General features: G+C 34.9%; 1 protein-coding gene across 4 annotated transcripts; it reads right to left on the bottom strand.

Moving 5' to 3' along the window:
- Nucleotides 1-11,972: 11,972 nt before the first annotated feature.
- Nucleotides 11,973-21,386, bottom strand: LOC128203276 (uncharacterized). Of its 4 annotated transcripts, none has more exons than XM_052904613.1 (12): nt 21,257-21,386; nt 20,611-20,664; nt 20,335-20,367; nt 19,633-19,692; nt 18,638-18,988; nt 17,973-18,287; nt 17,362-17,454; nt 16,757-17,101; nt 16,239-16,523; nt 14,522-14,791; nt 13,953-14,045; nt 11,973-13,428 (listed from the first exon to the last, which is right to left on the bottom strand). In XM_052904613.1, exons 1-9 carry the CDS (start codon nt 21,303-21,305, stop codon nt 16,372-16,374), a joined length of 1,452 nt encoding a protein of 483 aa, XP_052760573.1. In that variant the 5' UTR covers nt 21,306-21,386; the 3' UTR covers nt 11,973-13,428; nt 13,953-14,045; nt 14,522-14,791; nt 16,239-16,371. The 4 variants fall into 4 exon arrangements, with proteins under 4 accessions (XP_052760573.1, XP_052760574.1, XP_052760575.1 ...); XM_052904614.1 differs by having other exon boundaries at nt 17,985-18,287; XM_052904615.1 differs by lacking the exon at nt 21,257-21,386 and adding an exon at nt 19,213-19,331 and having other exon boundaries at nt 20,611-20,648.
- Between the last annotated feature and the right edge of the window lie 735 nt (nt 21,387-22,121).

The following is a 22,121-nucleotide window of genomic DNA, read 5'->3' as shown; positions in this document are numbered from 1 at the left end:
CCATAACTCTGTGATGCTTTGTTGTCAGAATTATGTTTATGGTCTTGGGAAATAATAGACGAGAGTTGACCTCCATGCACGGGACTTATAGTTTTGAATTGTCTCTTCAAGACGATTATTGAGTAATAGCCCATAATAACAAAACCTTGTTGTGTCAGGAGCTGGGGCAGAAGTACTGATGGTTCTAGGGTTTTTGTGTCACCTGCTGTAGGCAGAAGGTGACACTAAACGATCACTTCTCTGGCGTCTGTCTTAGTCCGTCTGTCCAGCCGTCTGTCCGTCCATCTGTCTGTCCGTCACACTTTTCATGTCACGCGTTTTAGCTCACCTGAGCAAAGCTCAGGATGAGCTACTGTGATCGCTCGAGGCATCCAATAAATCGACTATTATTCTTTTGATATAATTAGAAATAATATAAATGATAATATAAATATAAGAAATGAACGCCTACTCGCTACATTTCAACGGGTATATGAATACAACAGGTCGCATGCATAGTTAATGTAAACCCCTTCGGGGTTTACGAACTCTGCACGCGACCTGTTGTATTCATATACCCGAGAACAGACGCAAGAAGGCGTTCATTTCTTAATTGAAATTAAGTTTTAAATTTTATTCATAATTACACCTGTAATAGCCTATAGGACTTATTCTTTTTGGCTGAAATCTGTTAAGGTTTTGGGGTTAGTGTTGTAATGCACTGTTGCTCCATGAAATAATATTTGCCCTAGGAAGCTTATATGTGACGTCGTTTGAAAAAATGGGACCAATTGCGGGACAAAAAATGCAAACTTAGATCAGACGCCGCTCATTCTGCGCGACGTCTGATCAAAGTCTGCACTTTTTGTCACCCATAGACGTGTAGAGAAAACATTTTCTCTCTCTGTGTGTGAAGATTAAACTAAAAAATAACGACACATGTGTGAAAACAGCTGATATATAATGTCACCATGTTTTCCGCAATTGGTCCCATTTTCTCAGACGACGTCACATATTTGAAATGGAAGTGCCCTGTATGCTGAACATAGATTCTGCATAGATACTGTTTCAAACAATTGATAATTTTAGTCAAATTTCACAGGATTTGAACTGAGTCATTTTTAGTTTAAATCTGATTGATAGTTGAAATATTTGCTGTAGGGAGCTTATATTTGAAATGGAGATGCAATGGAAGGCTGAATATAGATACTTCATAATTAAAGATGATGAAAATATGTTTTATCCAAATTTTAACCCTTTACCTGTTTAATGTTCATGTAAAAAAAACTCTGCCTACTATGCATATATTATTAGATCATTTTCATAGTTTGTGAATTATACTTGTAATTTGTAGAACAATATCCAGACTACAATATTTTATGTTGCAAACAGAGCAGTGTAGTGGACATGATATTTATTATCATATGTTAATATAATAAACACCATGTCCACTACAGACCATAGTTATCTCCTCTTGATGTGTTAAAGTAGGCAAAATAAGCCCTGTCCGGGATTCTTCTTTGTTATTATTCAACAAATCTTTATCAAACTTTCAGAAATTAATGGCCATGTTGTAAACTTTCGCCTCTGTGAATTTGGTACGGGTCACATGACCCTGACCAGAGTTATCTCCCCTTGATGTGTTAAAGTAGGCAAAATTAGCTTTGTCCGGCCTAACTCCAGGGCAAAAAACCTAGACATGGAGGGGATGTACTTATTTCAAACAGTTAGCTCTAGGCGAGCTTTGCTCTTTGTTACTTTTTGTTGTATAAATGGTACAACATGTATTTTTATGCCCCCTCTCTTAAAAAAGGGGGGGGGCATATAGATTTGCCTTTGTCCGTCCGTCTGTCTGTCTGTCTGTCTGTCATTCCGTCTGTCTGTACGTTCCGAAAAGTTTGTGTCGCGTGTATCTCAAAAACCGTTAGTAGTTCAGACTTGAAACTTCATGGATGTAATACTCTGGGTGGGAACTTGCGCACCTGGGTATTTTCATCCGGCCAAAATTGATATTTACGGAGTTATGGGCCTTGATTTTGTGAAAAAATGGCATTTTTAGTTTGTGTCATCTGTAACTCTAAAAGCCTTTGTAGTGCAGACTTGAACTTCATGGATGTATTACTCAGGGTGTGAACTTGTGCGCCTGGGTATTTTCATCCGGCCAAAATTTATATTTACGGAGTTTTGGGCCTTGATTTAGTGAAAAAACGGCATTTTTAGTTTGTGTCATCTGTAACTCTAAAAGTATTTGTAGTACAGACTTGAAATTTCATGGATGTATTATTCAGGGTATGAACTTGTGCACCTGGGTATTTATCCGGCCAAAATTTATATTTACGGAGTTATGGGCCTTGATTTAGTGAAAAAGCGGCATTTTTAGTTTGTGTCGTCCATAACTCTAAAAGCGTTTGTAGTAGTGACTTAAAACTGCATGGATGTATTATTTAGGGTGTCAATTTGTGCACCTGAGTATTTTTAGCCAGCTAAAATGTATTTTTACGGAGTTATGGGCCTTGATTTAGTGAAAAATCTGCATTTTTGACAAAGCACTAGTGGGGGCATCTGTGTCCTATGGACACGTTTTCTAGTTCATAAAAGAGTTCTTTAAGAATAAAAGTTAAAATGAAATTTTAGCTTTGTCTGATTTATTCCCAAATCATTTGAATTTTATGTATTATTAACTTGGAGGTGTGTTTCTTGAGGCTAGGAAATCCAGTCCCTACCTAGGTTTACAGACCGCTTAAAACTAGCACCTAGGTTTGGAAAGGTTGGGGAATAATCTTTCGTAGGCAAGCAAGGTCATTTTGCTAAAAGCTAGATCGTTTCTTTTTAAGCAAGATTAAAATCTACCTCTGACTTCCTCTTACTTTGAGAGTCTAGCTGAAGGAAACGCACATCTGATGACTTTAAAAAGTAGGACCCATGCAAACATTTTTGGACTGATTTTTCAACGAAAAAAATCGTCTATTAAAATAGTGATGTCCGGGCGGGCGGGCGTCCGCACAGGACCACCTTTTGGTAAAAGTGCTATAATTATTTTATCCTTCAATGGATTGCTTCCATATTTGGACAGTTGCTTCATTGGATAGTCCCTTTCATGTGACATTGACCTTGACCTACTTTTTGCCCCGGAAAATCCGTCCATAATGCGTTTCTCGATTTTATTTTTTTAGCTCACCTGAGCACAGCTCGGGGTGAGCTTTTGTGAACGAGCGTGGTCAACAATTTGCTAATAACCTAATAACCACTTTATAGGCCAGAATTTAGAACCTTGTGTCGCCAAACTTGCTCATAATGTTTTCTATTGATAATATCTCGACCGGAAGCTTTTTTTTCTTCACTATTAGATCTATTTAGACAAATAATTGATATTTTGTTCCATGTTTAGGTCAATTATTTCAGGGTGACATGGCTTACGAGCATGTGCAAATAAACAAACTAGCTATAGCTTAGGTGGCCGAACTTACGTACTTCAAGGGGCTAGCTCACGTAAGAAGACTTTAAAAATTCCAATCATAGTCACACGGCCTGTAAACGTGGGCGCCACCTCTTTTTATGCCCCCAGAATCTGTGATTCGGGAGCATATAGGTTTTGCCCTGTCTGTCTGTTTGTCTGTCTGTGTCACGAAAACTTAACCTTGGCTATAACTTTTCAACCATTGGTCATAGAGCTTTCATACTTGGCATGTGTCTTCCTTGTGACAAGAGCTTTCCAGCTGTGCAAGATTTGTATCTCTGTCTGCAATATTTAAGGAGTTATGCCCCTTTAACCGAAAACTTAACCTTGGCTATAACTTTTCAACCATTGATCATAGAGCTTTAATACTTGGCATGTGTCTTCCTTGTGACGAGCTTTCCAGCTGTGCAAGGTTTGTAACTCTGTTTGCAATTTTGATGGAGTTATGCTCCTTTGAAATTTTGAGTTTTTTTACAAAAGTGCCGCCTGGGGGGCATTCGTGTTTCACAAACACATTTTTCTTGTTTTTAGATGCATTGAAAATGCCCCTATGCAACTTCACAGATACCAAGACATATTTCCACAATTTCCTAGATTGAAGCAGTTTGGATTAAGCAGACGATAATTTTATCGGCGGGTTCAGGGTTAAACTATCGTAAGCAAAATTATGTGTGGCCGCAGCCTCTTAATATAGCGACAAAAACATTTGACGTCATCTGCGAAAAGGACCTTATTGCGGAACAAACCATGACGTACGTCATAAAGCAGCTGCTTTCACACGTTTATGTTGATATTTATAGTTTATACTGCACACAGAGTGATAAAATGTTTTTCTACTAGACTATACAGTCCTATGTGACAAAAAGTGCAGGCTTTGATCAGCCGCCGGGCAGAACGAGGCGTCTGGTCAAATCTTGCACATTGTGTCCCTCCATAAGGTCCTTTTCCCACACAACGTCATTTTTCAGCCGTTTTAGATCTGCAGTCCTGTGCTTTTCAGCTTATTGTAGAGCTAAGCCATTAAAATGTTTAGTGTCCTGAAAAAAAATGAAACTGCGTAGACGGTCAGTGTGACACGTGCTCGCTTAGCCCATTCAACCCTAGCGACGAGTTTCAGCGTCCTTTGCAAAAACGTGTAAACCAGATCAGAGGGCTCCTGATGGAGCCCTCTGATCAGGGTTTCACTTTTTGTAAAAAAATTAGATTTATTCATATTTTTTTCTCAAAAAAATCCCCCAAAATCTCAGACTGAATTTGTCTTTATAGATCGCATGGAAAAGTCCATTTTAAGGCTAATGCTCAAGGAACTATCTGCACTTTTGTTTTAACGCACTTATGCCTAAAGTCGACAAAAGTAGACATAGGCAAATGGTGTAGACCCAGATAAGCGGACTATGTTTGCTCAACCTGAAATTTCCAAAAAAATCAAAAATCTTAACACTTTGGAAAGTTTGTCCTTATTGTATCAAAATAGACTGTTCCGTGGAATAAATTGGAAAATCCCACTATTAATTCAGGCATGAATAGTAGTGATGTACTGATTAATCAGAAAGTCAACGAATCGTTGACGAGTAGCCCTCTGACTTGACGATGACGGCCGCAAATATTCGTTGACGAAATTTGCCCAAACCCGAAAATGCTTCATTAGTACTGTAGAAGGCATGCGTCTTTGCCTTCGAAAAAATACTGCACTTTTATCACTAGTTTTTAATTGAAAGAAAGTATTTTTCTATAAGTTCTCTATATCCTCCTATATACCCCCAACTTTTGTGTCGGGGGATAACAATACTGTATCAAGCATCAAAGAGTATTATAGTAGTCATTTAACCTTTACAACATTAGTTCTAATGAAGTTTTGCAACTTTTCTCACAAACATTAATACTGTCCCTTTTAGTTGACTTTAGTCGATTAATCGTCAACTTTGACCACTGATTAATCGACGAACTTTTTGGGGGCTGATTACAATCACTAATGAATAGGTTAAGTGATTACCGAATTATTTTTTTAAAATGGTTCTTTCATATTTTACCTCATTCTAACTGCAAGTTCACGATTATACTAGCAAATGTTACTACCGCTGTTATGATATACCACTATACCGGTATATCGAGGGGTTGCTGCCAGAAGCACATAGCTCCTTCTGGCAGTAATCCCTCGATATCATTCGATGTAATTTACACAGGTTCTTAAGACCTCCAAACTGTGTGCAAGAATAGCGGTCCATTCAAGACCTAGGGACTGTTACAGAGGGACTTCGAAATTTCCTTAACATTGAGTTAATGTTTCGTTAATGTTTGCTGGTAAATAATGGTTACAGTAGTGAACTTGATTAAATTGACAACTCTTCCGGTTCCGGTTTGGTATTACTGATTGAATTATGGGATGTGTCAATTCTTATGCAAAATAGTTTGGATGCTGGGACTCTCACAGCTGGCGGTGTCTCACAAAGTTTCCATCTGTAGGTATTTGCAACGCTAAAATACATGTATAATGGCCACAAAATGTTTGAAAACGCTGGATTTTCTTAGTTTGTTAAAGCTTTTAATGGCATCATTGATTAAAAGGTTAAATACTGTGGTACACGTATTAAGGTTAGGTGTTGATAATAATGACAAAAAGTTATGTTTATTGTTTAGCGATTTATTAACACAACGAGCTTCATTAATACTAACCCTATCCAATACAGTAACAATTATTAACGTATAAAACATGATAAAAAGTATACATAATTCGAATTATCTGCACTGATTAACCCAATTATCCAAATTGGTAGAGCTGTTACGAGTATCCGAGTACTCGGATATCCGTGAATCAGGCCTAAAAATCGTGTACGGATATTCGTCATTGCCGAGATCGGTGGATCGCAATCTTTTGCACATTATATAAGTTATACAAAGTATAACGTTTTTGTTCATTATCTTGCCATTTTAAACTGTTCATTTCTGAACAGAAAGTAAAGAATCAATCTATAGGTAGCAACGAACCTTTGTCATTATATAAGATTCGATGATATTCTTGTATGAATTTTCAAAACACAAAAACATGTTTTGAAATTAAATCTTAAATCAGAATGACAATGAACAAGAAATTAATTATAATTTTATGGATATAAAATAATAAATAAATAAATCGGGCTTATTGGTTGACAGGACTGATACACACACGCTTTGTAAAATAAATAATTTGCCAGCATTAACGTTTGACTTAAATGATTCGTATGTGAGCTATTCACTAGGAGAAAGAAACTACTGAGTAAGAACAGTCATAAGGGTATTGCTAGTATTTGCTATCTTTCCATTGCTGTGTTGTTATTATTATGTCTCCCCTTCTCTGAATGGGGGAGACATATTGTATTTGTAGTTATTCTTATTCTTATTCTTATTATTCTTAGTCTTCTGGGAATTTTTTTGTCCGAGGCAGAACTCGGAAACTACTTGAAGGAATTGATTGAAACTTGGAACATAGCTAGATGGCGATGTGAAGTTGTGCCCCTTGCAAGAGTTATAACTCTAGACCATTTTTTTGCAGAGTTATCTCCCCTTTTTCAATTTTTTAATGGTGTACTTTGTCCAGAGCAGAACTCAGAAGCTACTTGAAGGAATTGATGGAAACTTGGAATATAAATAGATGGCGATCTGCAGTTGTGCATCCTGCAAGAGTTATAACTCTAGGCCACTTTGTTGCAAAGTTATCTCCCCTTGTTCAATAGTTAAATAGTGTAAACTTTGTCCAGAGCATACTATGACAACTACTGGATGGAATTTTATAAAACTTCATACAATTGTAAAGCTCAATGAGAGGAAATGCATTATGCAGGGGCCATAACTCTACTTTACCTAATTACACAGTTATTTCCCTTTGCTACTTTTTCTTATTTGGAGCATACCATGAAAAGTATTGGATGTAATTTGATAAAACTTCATAGAATGATAAAGTTCAATGAGAGGGATTGCTTTGTACAGGAACCATTACTCTAATTTACTTCATGACAAAATTGTCTCCCATTCTTTAGGTCAAACATATGCTAGGGGAGACATCTGTTTTCGACGCTATGCTCGAAAACAACACCCATCTAGTTTTCAAACTGAATTTCGATGAACAGATGATGAAAGCTATAACACAAATATCAAAATAGATATTATTTTACAACACAAATTTAAAGAAAATGATTTTCGTAAGGTGTTTATGTGGTCGTTAATTAATGCTGATGATTCGTGGTTCGATCTGTGAATCGTCATCTCTGACTCGTGGATCGAATCGGATCGCCACTTGACCGGCGATCCACAGCCCTACAAATTGGACAATCATTATGTAATAATTAAAATTGATAATAGAACTATCACTAAAATATTTTGATGCTCTTTTCTGACAATATTGTCAATATTGTCAAACATTCTATTTTATCTAGAAGTCGGAGGCAAAATTACCTATTTATATTTCAAAGTGATATAAACCTTCAAAGCAAATAAATAGGATCCTGATGAAACAACTACAGATGCTGTCTCGACGGGGTCCAAACTATTTACATATCAAATTGGTTACAGGGTTGATTGTTCATACTTCTTTATATCCAGAAGTTCTTTTTACAATATTCAGTTAAAAAAAACTAATGTCTTGCTGTCAGTTTTTGATTGCCTCCAACTGTCCCCACTTTCAGGAAACGACTTAAGCCTCTTGGTGGGCCAATTTGGAAATTGGTTCCTGATCCAATTTTGTTAACAGATCTGATCATCATGTCTACTAGAAGTAAGACATGTTATATCTAAATCCATACATTTTGAAATTTTAAATTCATTCAGCCCTAGTGTCAAAGATAAGCGTGGAATCATACCGATTCGACCCAATAGCTTAATGCATTTTATATATTATATATAACATATTGGGTCTAAAGCCCCAGTAAAATGATGGGTCTGACCCAAGAAGTTGGTGACACTAAAAAGGTACCTATGTCTCAAGATTTTCTGATGTATATTGATATACATAGCATTCCAACAGTCAATCTATACTGTATATAGGACAGTGACGCCTGTATCACTATTATATCTAGTAGGTCCCAATAAATATGGATAGGATTATAGTCCCAATAAGTTGGCGAGTTTAAGTATATATATATATATATATATATATATATATATATTGGTATGTTTATCAAGAATTGTTAGGTACCGCCTTGGAACGGTCAGTAAAATGTAAATTTACTGGGGGTTTAAACCAGTTTATGTGCACAAACCTCACTCTTATCCCAACAATTCTTAATAAAGATAAAACGCAAAAGATAAATCTTATCAAAGTATGCATTAACTTGAGGAAACTTATCAATAAAACAAATAATAATAAAAAACGAAAAGGTAAACCCCAAGTACTTCAATGATTAGAGATCCCAACTCTATCTGCAGACGGAGGGAAACAATTCAGAGCACCTAATGCAAATACTTTTCAAAGATACGATGCAGTCATCGTTAGAAACCAAAAGCTTCACCCACAGTCTGCCTTCAAAGGTTTAAAACTGTATGATCATAGAGTTTCATAATAAAAAGCATCATTGTACTAAAACTGGGAACAAATAAAGAAAAACATTATTAAAAATAAAAGCGACTAGTATATGCTATTCTCTCCTTCCAAATGATTTGAAAACGTAAAATATTTGAAGAAATGAAGGTCACAGCCAAAACACTCGGAGTCAGTCAACACGTGTCCGCAAAAAACGGTTTTAAAGATAACATGAATTAGCAAATTCTTCATAAAAATCAAAGCACAGAAAGTTTAGTTATGAAATGATGCTATATTCAACCCAATATTTTGTTTCAGGTATTCATCTTCAAATACAAGAAGGCAAGTGCTCTTCAAAATATTGCCTTTATATCCACGGTTTAAATAAAATCCAAGTAATTCATTAAGTCTATCTGCCCAACTGCCTGCTGGAAACATTTTAATTTTACGAATTTTCTTTAAAACATCACCATAAAAATCGGGATGAGCAATACTATCAGCAATGAGCGATTTAAGACTACTATTGTACTTTGATATGAGATTATAATGACCATTAACAAATTAAGAGAAAGTTTTCCTTAATTTAAAATATCGGAAACCCTGTTTTAGAAGTTTTTGCGTCATAAGTTTACTGCGAGAGCTGAATTTTTTTACATCTGTACATATTCTAGCAATTAGTATTAACTGTGCAATAAAAACACCATACGATGGTGAAATAGGAACATCACCATCTAAAGAAGGGTAATTAATTATTTTAAAATTAAAATCATCACGTTTATCATAAAGATTGATGCTCAATATATCTTCCTTTACTTCTAGTTGCAAATCTAAATAGGATGCTTTTAAACGGATGTATTAGATTTATTAAGTTGCAATTGTGATGTATTAGATTTATTAAGTTGCAATTGTGAAGGATATATCGAATGAATGTTATCTGTTAACACAGGATTATCTAAACTTAGAATATCATCAATATATCTAAATGTGCTATTGAATTTATCAACAAGAGCTAGATTTAGTTTTAAATGTCTAAAAACTAAAATCACTATTGCGATTTTCTTATTAGTAAATGATTGCATTGAATATGTTTGATATAATGATCTTGTTCTTCTATGTAAGATTTCTTTGTGGTGTGTGTTTCTTGTACCGTATGTATTCGCGAACGCCGGATAAATTTAAATTAAATAGCTTTGACAACTAAAAATCAATAAAGCAGATAACAACCTCCAAATTCCCATTTAGGCTAATAAAACAACCACCTTTTCCCAGTAAGTGCGTTTTGTTGATACGAAACTAGTTTCAGTTTAGGTTTCAAGGGTTTCATCGGTTTGGAACCCTATTTCCAAAGTTTTGCATAAAGTAAAAAACGCATGATTTTGTGCACACTTTCAACAGCATGGTTTTTCATTCATTTTTATACCCCATATTAAGACATTTAAAACTAAAACAAAAATACGTTTAAACTCGAAACGAAAGGAACTGTTGTCTAGATGACATTCTTAGGGTTCTGTGTTGCATTACTGATATTTTATTTGATTTGTATTCTGTCGGAAATATCTCTGCTAACTAGTGTTGCAATTTATGTATATCCGACGTGAAATAAACTTTCTTGTATCTTGTATTTTACATATTGTATGATGAAGTTATGCAACTGTGTTTCGCTTGCAGCTGCACATAGTAAGGGGAGAGTTATGGCCCTTCAATTACCGAAAATTCGCACTTTCGAACTTGTGTCAATCAAATCTCCAAATAATGTGACCTAGAAACATGAAAACTTCTGGTATTCTTTGCGGTGAATAAGTTGTGGTCCTAGCTTTATTTTCAGCCGCACATAGTACGGAGAGAATTGTGGGCCTTTAATAAGCAAAAACTGAACGTTTGAATCATTTTCTATTAACCTCATCTTTCTCATCTTAATGCATGGCCACGTTAATCTTGGCCAAGTAGATACAAGGAATGTTAATTTATTACTCTTAATAGCGACTCGTACCTTTTCAATTACGGACATTGCTATTTCACGCGACACTTTATTTCAAAAACAAACAACAAAAACAAATTTATAACAACGGGAAACACACTTCAATAGAATTAAACAACGGAAACAGCAGGTACAAGCCTGGTAGCTTTATTTCACAATCGGTATCATATAATAAACAAAAACACTGAAGAAATAATTTCAGCCTAATAAAATACAATGTATTACCAAGATACTTTTTAAGGCTAATAATGATCAAGGATAAACAGACAGCAAAGAATAGTCACAACGCTGCAAGACAACAAACAGCTCACAATCATCAACATATCTTCATTGGGTAATGTATCTGGAATGAATGACAGCAAAACTTGTCTTTGAAAACCTCGTTGGAAACCAGTACTGGTGACAATTCTAAGTAAGATTTGAAAGCTGAATCTAGCTCTCCGCCTTAGATGAAAGGCAGGCACTTACCACTGGATACATCACAAGCTTGCCTTTATACAATATAATTATAATTATTAAAAAAAAGAATTTAGACAACAAATTGAAGAAACAATTGCAAAGCAATTAACACAATGGAATGAAACAAACGTACAAATTGTTTTTTTAAATGAGGACAAAATCATCCTTTCGAGAAACACGGTGCAAAATATACTAATACCTTACATTTATAAATACAAACACCTTAACAATAAAGGTAATTACTGATATTCACTCTAACTAGATTATTTAATGACCTTGTCAATTCTTAACATCACAGATAATTAAATAAAACAGCTGATTTATATCATTAAACATGTAATTGTCATTTCATTGAGCAAGTTCCGGGAGTAATTTAAAATTTCCAGGAGTAGTTCCATAGCGTCATTTTATTGACAAAATCTTTAAGCATCTTTAATAATAATTATCAGGAGTCATTTCATTTAAAAAATCCTTGAGTAATATCTAATCCAAAGAGTCATTTCAAAGATAAAAGTCCGGTATAATTCCATAGTGTCCGTGATTTCATTTGAAGACAAATCAGAAACAAAAATCATAGCTACATTTCATTGAGAAAATAATAGGAGAAATTCATTTCAAAACTCCTGGAATCATTTATTCCGTTATTCCTTTTAACAAATTACGGTTGAAATTTAAAAGCGTCATTGCATTGAGAAAATTCCAGGAGTGGTTGGATAGTGTCATTGCAGTGATAATAAATTCAATTGCTTCAGTTTAATAAGAAAAAATGAATTACTCATTCCACATATAGTTTCATGCTCAAATAATTCCAAAGCACCATTTTCACAGCTTCATTCGGTATATAGATGCTTCCCGGAATAGTTCCTTAGTATCGCCTGGTAGTAAGTTGAAGGCTTAATTTGGTACATTGTTTTTACCTGGACAAATTCTTAGTGTCAGTTCATATATTCGCAGAGTAGTTTCTTGGCATCATTGTTCGAGAGAAAGTCCATAGCGTTTTTATTCAAAATAATGAGTAAAATCTGTGGAGTCGATTTATCACAAAAATCTAGAAGAACTTTGGGGTGTCAATTCTAACGAAACACAATTGCAAGAGTAACATTGATGATCTGTTTCTTCAAACTCAAATTCGTTGAATCCGTTTATACGTAACATTGAGTAGTATATACAATGAAAAGATGTTACAAAATGCAAAAGCAGACAAACAACGCCCAATGTATTTATCCGTGGCACAGGACTTCATCCGCTATATGTATAGACGTGCAGTCGTTTGTGAAATGAGAAACGGTTATACTATTAAATAACAGTGATTATAGTTTCTATTATTACCAAACCGTTGCAACACGACTCAGTGCCATACCGGTAACTATATGATAACGGTTGAAGATAATAATATTTTCATTTATCGCAAAATCTTGGCGATTTTCAATTTCTTTTCCTAATTCTTACTTATTAATTTATGGAAACAATAATGGGTCTAACGGATTTAATTGGCAAGAAGAGTTTTTCGGAGTTTGCTTCCACGATTTTCATGTCTGGTGTGAGTGTTAAAATAGCTGTTGAACCATTCATGGCGAATCGACTTGCAAACTTCCGAACAACTTAATTCTGAAGTATAATAAACGCACTATGTGCACAACACGCGTGAATTAAGTAAACATCAATGAAATGCAGTTATCATATCAATGGAACTAGTTGCAATTAAACCTCATTTAGCTTTAGACAGGAGCACTGACGGCTATGTCATGGGTGTGAGTTGAGTTCCTGCTGACGCTAAATTCAATTCTAGAGTTTGTCTTGATTGATTATCTGATCAAGCGAATCAATCATCGTTCTTTCTTACTTCGCTGCTCTCCAATACCTCAGCGTCATAAGCATATCCAGCATTTCCGGCACAGGGAATCCGTGTTGGCCCAAGTCTTTCGGGCATGACTCTTTCTCTACTGTTGACGACAAATCCTTCGCAGAAAATCAGTTTAACAATATATTTGCGTATTGCGCTCAGTAACCACCAGTGCCCAATAGTGCCAGTGCATTCCGGTACTTGGTAAGCATCGTTTGCATCTAAAAGTATAATTATATTGAATCTTTTTTATATCATGCACGCAAGAATGTTTTATTTCAATCACTGACTGTTATTGTGATAATTTAAGTGTGTATGATTTAATAAAACGTTTAAATCTTAAAGCAATTTTAACTTGATAGTTGGCATATTCTCAGTCGAAGATAGGTTATAAATTCATCAAAAACCTGTATCGAAAGAAGATTTTGACATGAATGGTATGGTGTTATTTATATGTACCAAACGTATTCATTAAAATTCATCAATCCTTTCATGAATCATTGTCTAGACACTGTATTTGTCGCAATCGTTTAAAGTTGAAAAGGGGCCAATCGCACTTTTAAGCAAAAAAGTTTAAACATAAACCCCATGACTAATCGTAAAGGCCACAGATATATACCGCCACCCCCAAACATTTTTGGGGGGTGTAGTAATTTTGTTCATATGATTCCACGTCAATAAACTCAGTGAAATTATAACCAAACTCAACAGGCTGGTTCAATCCTAAAAGGAACAGAGAACTCACCAATTGTTTTCACGACTATACAGTGTCCAAGCCGGACTCGGCTGGTGATATCGGTCTGAAGAGAATTATTTCGTTGTTGCTTTATAACGCTTACTGAAACAAAATATAAACATAAACTCTTAAAGAAGTAAATACTATGAGTGGAAATGTATGTCGCCATGAAATAATTGCACAGCCTCGTTATATTATAATTGCGCAATGGCATAGATTATATATGGATGTGTGTTTTTTTTAAATGTTCAGGACATTCTCAATGATAACAACATATTAACGAAATCGTTGTTAACTTTTACAGATGAAATTTTTAATTAAACAAGTACTCATAAAACTAAATACACCGAGAACAGCTCAAGCAAGTGTTTTAAATCTTGATAGAAATACTTCAAATTACAAGTTCATCCATTAAATTTCTAAGCAGTATTCGTTTTAAAAATAAAAATGATGACGTTTATAACGTTGCTAACTTTAAATCATTTCTAAGCAATAAGCCCATTGTTGCATACGATCATCGATTATACAAAATATATAGAATAAGCAGTGATTTTAGGTTATACAACAAATGATCATACCGGTGTTATCATCGGGCATCTTCGAGCGAATACTCGTGTAAAAATCCTTGGGTACAATTCGTTTTTCTAACAGAAGAAGTAGAAATCGAAATTTGATTTCGTTGTCTTGTGCCATTATGTACTGAATTGAGGTTGCAACAACAGTATCGTTTTTGATACACTCATCTGGTAATCCCAGTTCATGTTGATGTTGCGACAAAATGACTGCTGGGAGACCTTCTATTAGTAGTGGGTATATCGTGCCCATATTGTTTGTCATCCAACATAAATCTGCAATAAACACGTTAATATAATTCGAAATAGAACATTTAGCTTTCATCATTCGATCTGTAAAACGTTATGAGCGTCACCTTCACAAACTGTTCCATGGAGTTTTCATGTTTGCTACATTCCATAGTTGTTATCCAACTGGGCTTGCCTATCGTAAAATACCAAACGAAACGAGATTCCGCAAATGTTCTATAAAGCTTCAAAGTATGTATTGTTTATAAAAGAAATATGTTTTGGAGTGTTTTTATGAAACAAACTGTTAGAAACATATAAAACATTTCCATCTTAACGTCCTTTTCCTTGATTGAAAAAAGTTTTTGAAAATAACAATGTGATTATTTTTTCTTTAAACAACGCGTAATTAATTAATATAATTAAAAAAAATTTGAACCATTTCACGGCGAGTCTTTTTACACTTTTTCCAGTCAACTTTATTAACTACAAATTTCCGTAACTTCATAGTATATGGGGACCCTTCTTAACACTAAGTGAATTTCAACATGCTACTCTTTCATTTTAGCAGGACTGAAAACACAGAAAGCCAGGATTTCAAACACCTCGTAAAAGGCTTACAGGTCTGCCCGCGCCTAATGGCTGCATTTGCCTTGACCCTAACATGCCGCCATCACGACTAGTTGTATTTATTGCCGTAAACGGAATAAGACAGAACTTCCAAGTTACTGCAATATCCAGTCAAATCCAGATACTAGATGATTTATAGTTACATACAAGAGATCCGGTTGCGATTCCCTAGCACTTCGCAAATAAAGAACCTCTTTGTTCTTTAACTTGTTTTTTTTTTGTAAGGCAGCGAAGCACGAGATGCAACATGTTTGGGTTAAACCAGTACTCAGTACACCATTTGTACCAGTACAACACTTTCATTGCCGAATGTTTGGCAATTGAGCTACTGGTACTACATGTTAACATCATTCGTTTTGATGCGTCCGGAGTTTAAACCCGCGACCTTCCGCAATCAAAACGAACGCTCTACTTCAAAGCTATCGGGACGGTCAGGGATCAACAACTTCGTAAATCTTCGCATAATTTGCTTACGGACAAGCTCATTTCAAGAATACCGTATCCTCTAGAAGTTTAATGAAGATACTTAATGTCCATACTGATGATTTCCAAATGATTAGAAGCTAAATACAACATTATTCTCATATATTTACATTAGTACGAACGTTCCTTACCTATTATCATGAGCATCATTTTACCAAATCGACTTTCCTATTTTAAACAATTGATTAATCCACGAGATATTAAACGTTTCATGATCTTGGGCAATGGCAACATTAATTCATAAGATGTTTAATTTCACTAAACATCTGCATTAGTTCTGTATGAACTATTCTTTTAATAAGCGTAGTTATAAAAAGAAACTGTTTTTGTTTCAATAACGATAGAAACGATTACTAACTTCATCTAATAGAGAAAGACATACCGTCATCATTTTCCGGCCATAAATGGCGAGTGATGAAATGATACCTAGGCCCCGCCTTTGTAAGTTCCTCCAAGAAAGCTTTAGCTGAAGTTTCTCCGCTTCTTGTTATTTTGTTCAAAAGAGCCTCTGCTCTTTACCTTCGGTCTGATTTTCCCCTAACGTCAGAAAGATCATCGCTTGAAAGTACACCACTTCCGTTCATCTGTTCAGCAATTCGCAGCCCATTTAGTTCTGTTGCCAGGAATTCTTTATGTACAGTAATGACCTCTACAGCGTCTTTTGGGTCTGAAAATGCAGCAGCCTATCAAACCCGAATGTAAATGTCTAACATATAGATACAATTTAGTTTATAAAAATAGATAATTGATGAACCACAAAGGAACATCATTTAATTTATATCGAATATTATTTATACTTTTAAAATGGCGCTTAACAAGCCTATGATTCTTGTTAATAATAAGGTTAGAAGTTCCTGCTAAATATGAGATTTGATGCAACCATTACTGCCGAATGTTTACCTGTTGTAGATGAACGAACATTTAGTGTACTCGGTATTGCGCACACTTCAACATTCCACGTTTGTGATTCGGTGTCTTCTTTGTTTCCCTTCTCCATTAGTATTCTCACTACCGTACCAACAACTTCTCTCAACCTGTCTACACTCAGTTGTCTCCAGGCCTGAGAGGTCCATTTGAGGTGGAATATCAACGATCCACTGATTGTGTCGTACAACATTGTGTTTGTTTCTGGTATAAGTCTACGATTTATCTCTGCCTTTACTGTTTCGCTTCTGAAGTTAGCAACAAGGTCTTCTTCATCACACTGAGTTGCCCTTGTACACCGTAAACTATAGCCAGAAGGACCTGAAAGCAAATCGGGGAAATTAAGTTTAGTATTGATATGGGGTGCCGTTTCTTTTACGCTAAAATATCTCGGTGCAGTTAAAGTCTGGTTGGACAGTTGATTTTTGGCAGTCCCTCTTGGCCGCCATATCCATATTCCGATTAAACTTACTAGTAGTTTATACGATAATTGTAACTTGATATAAGTTAACCGATACAATTGTATCACTAAGAATAATAAGCAAACATGTTACTATCACGAGGTTATTTTACATATCTACCCCCGACAATTTGATCCAGAGACGGCAAATCCGACTGGTTTCCAAATGTGAATTTTGCAGTTACTACACTTCTTGTGCTTTCTACATCTTGTCCTGCAAGGAATACAAACTTCATACAAGTATGGAGTGTTCAAGAAATCTTACACACTAATGATTGTGACGTCGTCTGCTAAATAAGATATGTTTAAGTATTCACAAAACAAATGTTAACCAAGAGAAAGGAGTATAAACAAACCTATAACAAAATGTTAAATAAAACCTAATGAACTGTTGAAATGTATCCACATAACGTTCACCTTGAAGTTCCTTTTTTGAGGACTCATTTTCACGGACGAATGTTTGCAAAATGTTTTCATATTAACAAGACGAATGCCGGTGTGGTTCAGAAATAAACATATAAGACTTGTCACATCCGTATACTTCAAAAACATAAGTTTAATTACTAGAACACAAAACAATAATACATGTTGATATGTTGGTGCTGCAAACTAACATTTCCGGACAGATTTAAATACTAACTTATATACTTGAGGATAGTAAATTGTGTTGTGTTCTTAATGTCGGATTATGCAATGAACTTTAGAAAATATGTAAAGTGTTATAAAGCATACTTAGAGGCGTACTGATATGCCGTTTCTTCAATTTTTGTAAAAGTCCTGTCCTGTTCAATTCCCTCAAAGCAGTAAGAAACACTTGATAGCCACTCGGGATATGGTTTAATATCAATAGATGAAGCAATGCGAGACCCTTTGCTCTTGTCGTTTTCTTTTCACTCACAACCTCCTCATACTCGTTCACCTCACAAACTTCGTAAACCATAAAATATTCTGCAACTTCGTCTGGTTCTATTTCCCGCAAGATATCTTCCATGTGATGTTCAATCTGCAGTCGAATTTCGTGTGGTTTGAGTCTTGCGGTCTCAAGGGCTGTTAAGATATGTTTAAACAGTCATGATTTTAATATCCTTTGTTTGGGTTTAGTTTTGGCTCGATCTGATTTGAAACAGGGTATTGGTTATGTTTTGGGGTACCTGGCATCTTGTCAAATAGTTAAATTTATATTATGATTCAAAACAACTACAGCTTGGTTTCGTTTGCGATTCGTATGTAAAGAAACTGTTCTTCAAAAGAACGTATACGTATATCATTTAACATATTGTAATTAAAAACCAAGCTTCAGGTTTAAGCATACATGTAAGAAGCAAGATCTATTGTTAGATTACCAATCAAGACTTGTAAGGCATGGTATGACTCTGGAAACACCGTTGACCACATACCTGGTAATTTGATACCTTTTTGCAATTGATCGGCAATATGGACAAGACATTCGTCCTCTCGCATATATTGAACGAAGCGATCGAACGCGTTCCTCTTTAATCTAAACAATCTAAACAAAAATAATTCCACTTGCTTCCTTCTGGGGTTGTTGAACATTATTCTTTCCTGAGCGTCTTCGGTTAAATCTCCATCTTGAATGAAACGGTCCAAAATTCCATCGATGTCGATACTATCTTTCATATCAATAAACATTTGTTTGATTTTGCTCTGATTTTCTCTAGAAATTCCATAATGAACAGATTGATTATTCTCCACTTCGTTGACTGTTTCTACCGACGCCTGTGATCCAGCTTTCAAGAAAATAAAATCGATTTTCTAGATAGGTATTAACCTTATAAGTTCAAACATATTCATAAGACATTTTTGAAAGCAATCGGAATTACTAGACCTGTTTTCCCCATAAAAGCAAAAAAAAAAATCTCACTTAAAGACTTCTGCTTGCAAATGAATTTAGCATTGAAAGGGTTTTAATGTCTTAAATGATTGATATATTGTCGAAGAGGAATGGTCATACCCCAGCAGAGCATCAATTAATTTGCAGTTTGCAATGGTTGCACTTCAACCGGCAAATTATATTTCGTTACAATCGCAAAAACAGCCAGGTTCCAAACGAAAACTCTTGATGAGTTGAAACTAATTGAATGCACAATATTCATCAGTATGTAAGTCAAATGAGCAACATGGAAATAATTTACGTTTAAATTTAAGGTTCACATGGAGTCCTTATATAACATTAATAGTTTAAAACAACTGTATTCAGTGCGTTATATGTAAAACAATGATGAACAGTAATAACATAAAGTCACTAGAAGGTCATAGACCAATATGGCTTTTAACCAAAAACATAATTATGGTCATAAACCAAATGAACAAACAAGCAACATGTACATACAGACAAAATACAACACATACATGCAAAGAAGATTGCCCATACATGCATATCCTTCAGATGGAGAAATATTGCGACGGCAGGATTCACAATCTGCGCTGAGCCCTGAATATAAAGAGTTAATAAACAGCTAACAGAAAGAAAACGCCTGTAAAGATAGATGTCATTGGTAAAAGTTTAAAACGTATTATCTAATTAAATAAATAAAAAACATGAGTAATTAAAACAAAGAAAGTCGATGGTGATCATTTTATTTTCGCACTAGCTCAAATTGTATGCGACATTATTATGCTTACTCTTGTGAGTTTTCTCTTTTTACCCCTCTCGTATGTTCAATGATTCAATTTTATGAAACTGTATGAATGCATTCGATAGAGATGTACCGATGCAAGTTGTGGCATATTGATTTTGGTATGATTGTGTGAAGTTGAGCGCTCGTAAACTGGTTAAATGGTCGTTAAGTTTTCATGCGCTATGGTGCTCCTAGTGCGATAAGTATAGACATAGGTCGTTTGTTGGCTACTACGCTTGTCTCTGTGGTTTTAATTGATCTAGAAGCAGATAAACTTAGTTAATCGTAACAAATATATTGTAAAACACCCTGATCATAATCGTTGACCTAGTGTTAAATGAGGATGAGGTTTCATGCAATGGAAAACTGAAAAGCCAAGAGGAAAGCTTCTTGTTCGGATCAGTGGCCAAAACAATGGTTGATTTCTAGTTCTATTGAATAGAAAAAACACTTACGCCTATATGTACCTGCTGACCCTCTTCCAGAATCTTAAACCATAAATGTATACATATAAATTGTTTTTCGTTTCTTTGAAACCGTGTTAAATTTTGAATGGGAATTTATCAAAAGTACTCAAACCTTTGCGTTACGTGATGTTCATGTAGAACGTAATGACATGTGTCAATTTGTTTCTTAACTAGAAAACATTAACTTTACAAATATCAACAGCAGGAAATAGCAGTGGCAAGTGAAATTGAAGGATATTTATTGGAAATTGTTCAACTTTATACCTTCAGCGAAAGAGCCACCGATCGTAGTAGTAGCCAACTGGAACTGGTCCGCATCTGAATCAATGTTTGTTGGTTTTATCTGGGTGTTATTGTTAAACCAAATCTTAAGCACACGTTGGTTACGAAATGCTGTCAACTTAAGTGTTTGTGAAAACATTATCAAAGATAGGGTTTTACCATACATGCATGACTCTGTTAAAAGGAACATGTATTGGTGAGGTAAAAAGCACCTGATACTAAAGTAAACATTATTTGCAGAGAATATTTCAATTTTTGGTAATTATTTTATTTGCGCCAGAATTAAAGATTTTCAAATTATACGAGAAACCTTGAAATTCATATTCTGAAAATTAAGCGGAATTAAACATTCGGCTGAGAAAGGAAAAAGCAATTGTTTTAGTGTTTCCTGCACTGGTACATTTCTTTCCATTCAAAATCCAATTAGATCTTCTCAATGATATAAAATATTTAAATATCAAAGGATATATCACTTCACCATTTCAAAACTGAAATAACTACTTTCTCCCAATTTAAATTTCATACTTCTTGCAAACTAGGTAGGCTATGGTCATTCTGTTCATATGTATAAACTTATAAACAAGATCATCAAATGCATTATCAAAACTTTAGAACTCATAAGTGTTACCTGAGTTTTCTATTTGCAGTCGTTTAAAATTAAACAGAAAATTCCCCATTTCATTGTTTAGTGCCACGATATGTATTTCTTGTATATTCGGCAAGATGACTCAATATCTGAAAAGTAAAACAGATTTAACGACTGTTAGCGGATGTACCTTTGTTGTTTTTAAAGCTAACATGTTCTGTTTAAGCACACTTTTTTGTACTGGTAGGTAAATTGTTATTACTGTTATATGCATCACAAGCGTGTGGTTGAAGCAATACACCAGTTATAAAACAGAGAACTGTTTCCCCGGCCGATCCAAGGCAGTGATTCCAGCATGTTTCAATAAAGATGTAAGGATTCTTGTGTAGTCCACCTTTGTTTGTTTTTCTGTGGCGTTGCGTGCCTCGCATATGTCTATTAGGCATGTGCCTTGCCTGTATTTATGTTTATTTAAGAATTGGTTAATGTTTGTGTACATTAAATTGCATACGCGAAACAAGAAGGTGTAACGACAGGTATATACATACAGGACAAACTTCTTTCTAAAATAATTAAAAGACCGTAGACACCCATTGCTCTACTTGATGTACAAAATATCACATTCGTGGGTATAATTAATATACGTTCAAGCATTCCAATTAGCAAATGTCGTTATTTACATTTACGCTGTTTTTTGCAACATTTACTCTTAGACTAGTTAGAGCCAACTAAAGGCCAATATTGTATTCGTATAAACTTATCGATTAAGAAGTTTCTTATTTCTCTGACGATTCAAAACCATTTGTTTATATGAGATTTGTATAAATATTAAATATTTTTAATGTGTATATAATAATTGTTTGACAAAGGCAATGGAGTCCTCTCATTCCAATGTTGATTGAAAAGT

Source organism: Mya arenaria, chromosome 9 (assembly GCF_026914265.1).
Source record: "Mya arenaria isolate MELC-2E11 chromosome 9, ASM2691426v1".
NCBI lineage: Eukaryota > Metazoa > Mollusca > Bivalvia > Myida > Myidae > Mya > Mya arenaria.
This window is presented reverse-complemented; position numbering and strand designations above follow the sequence as displayed.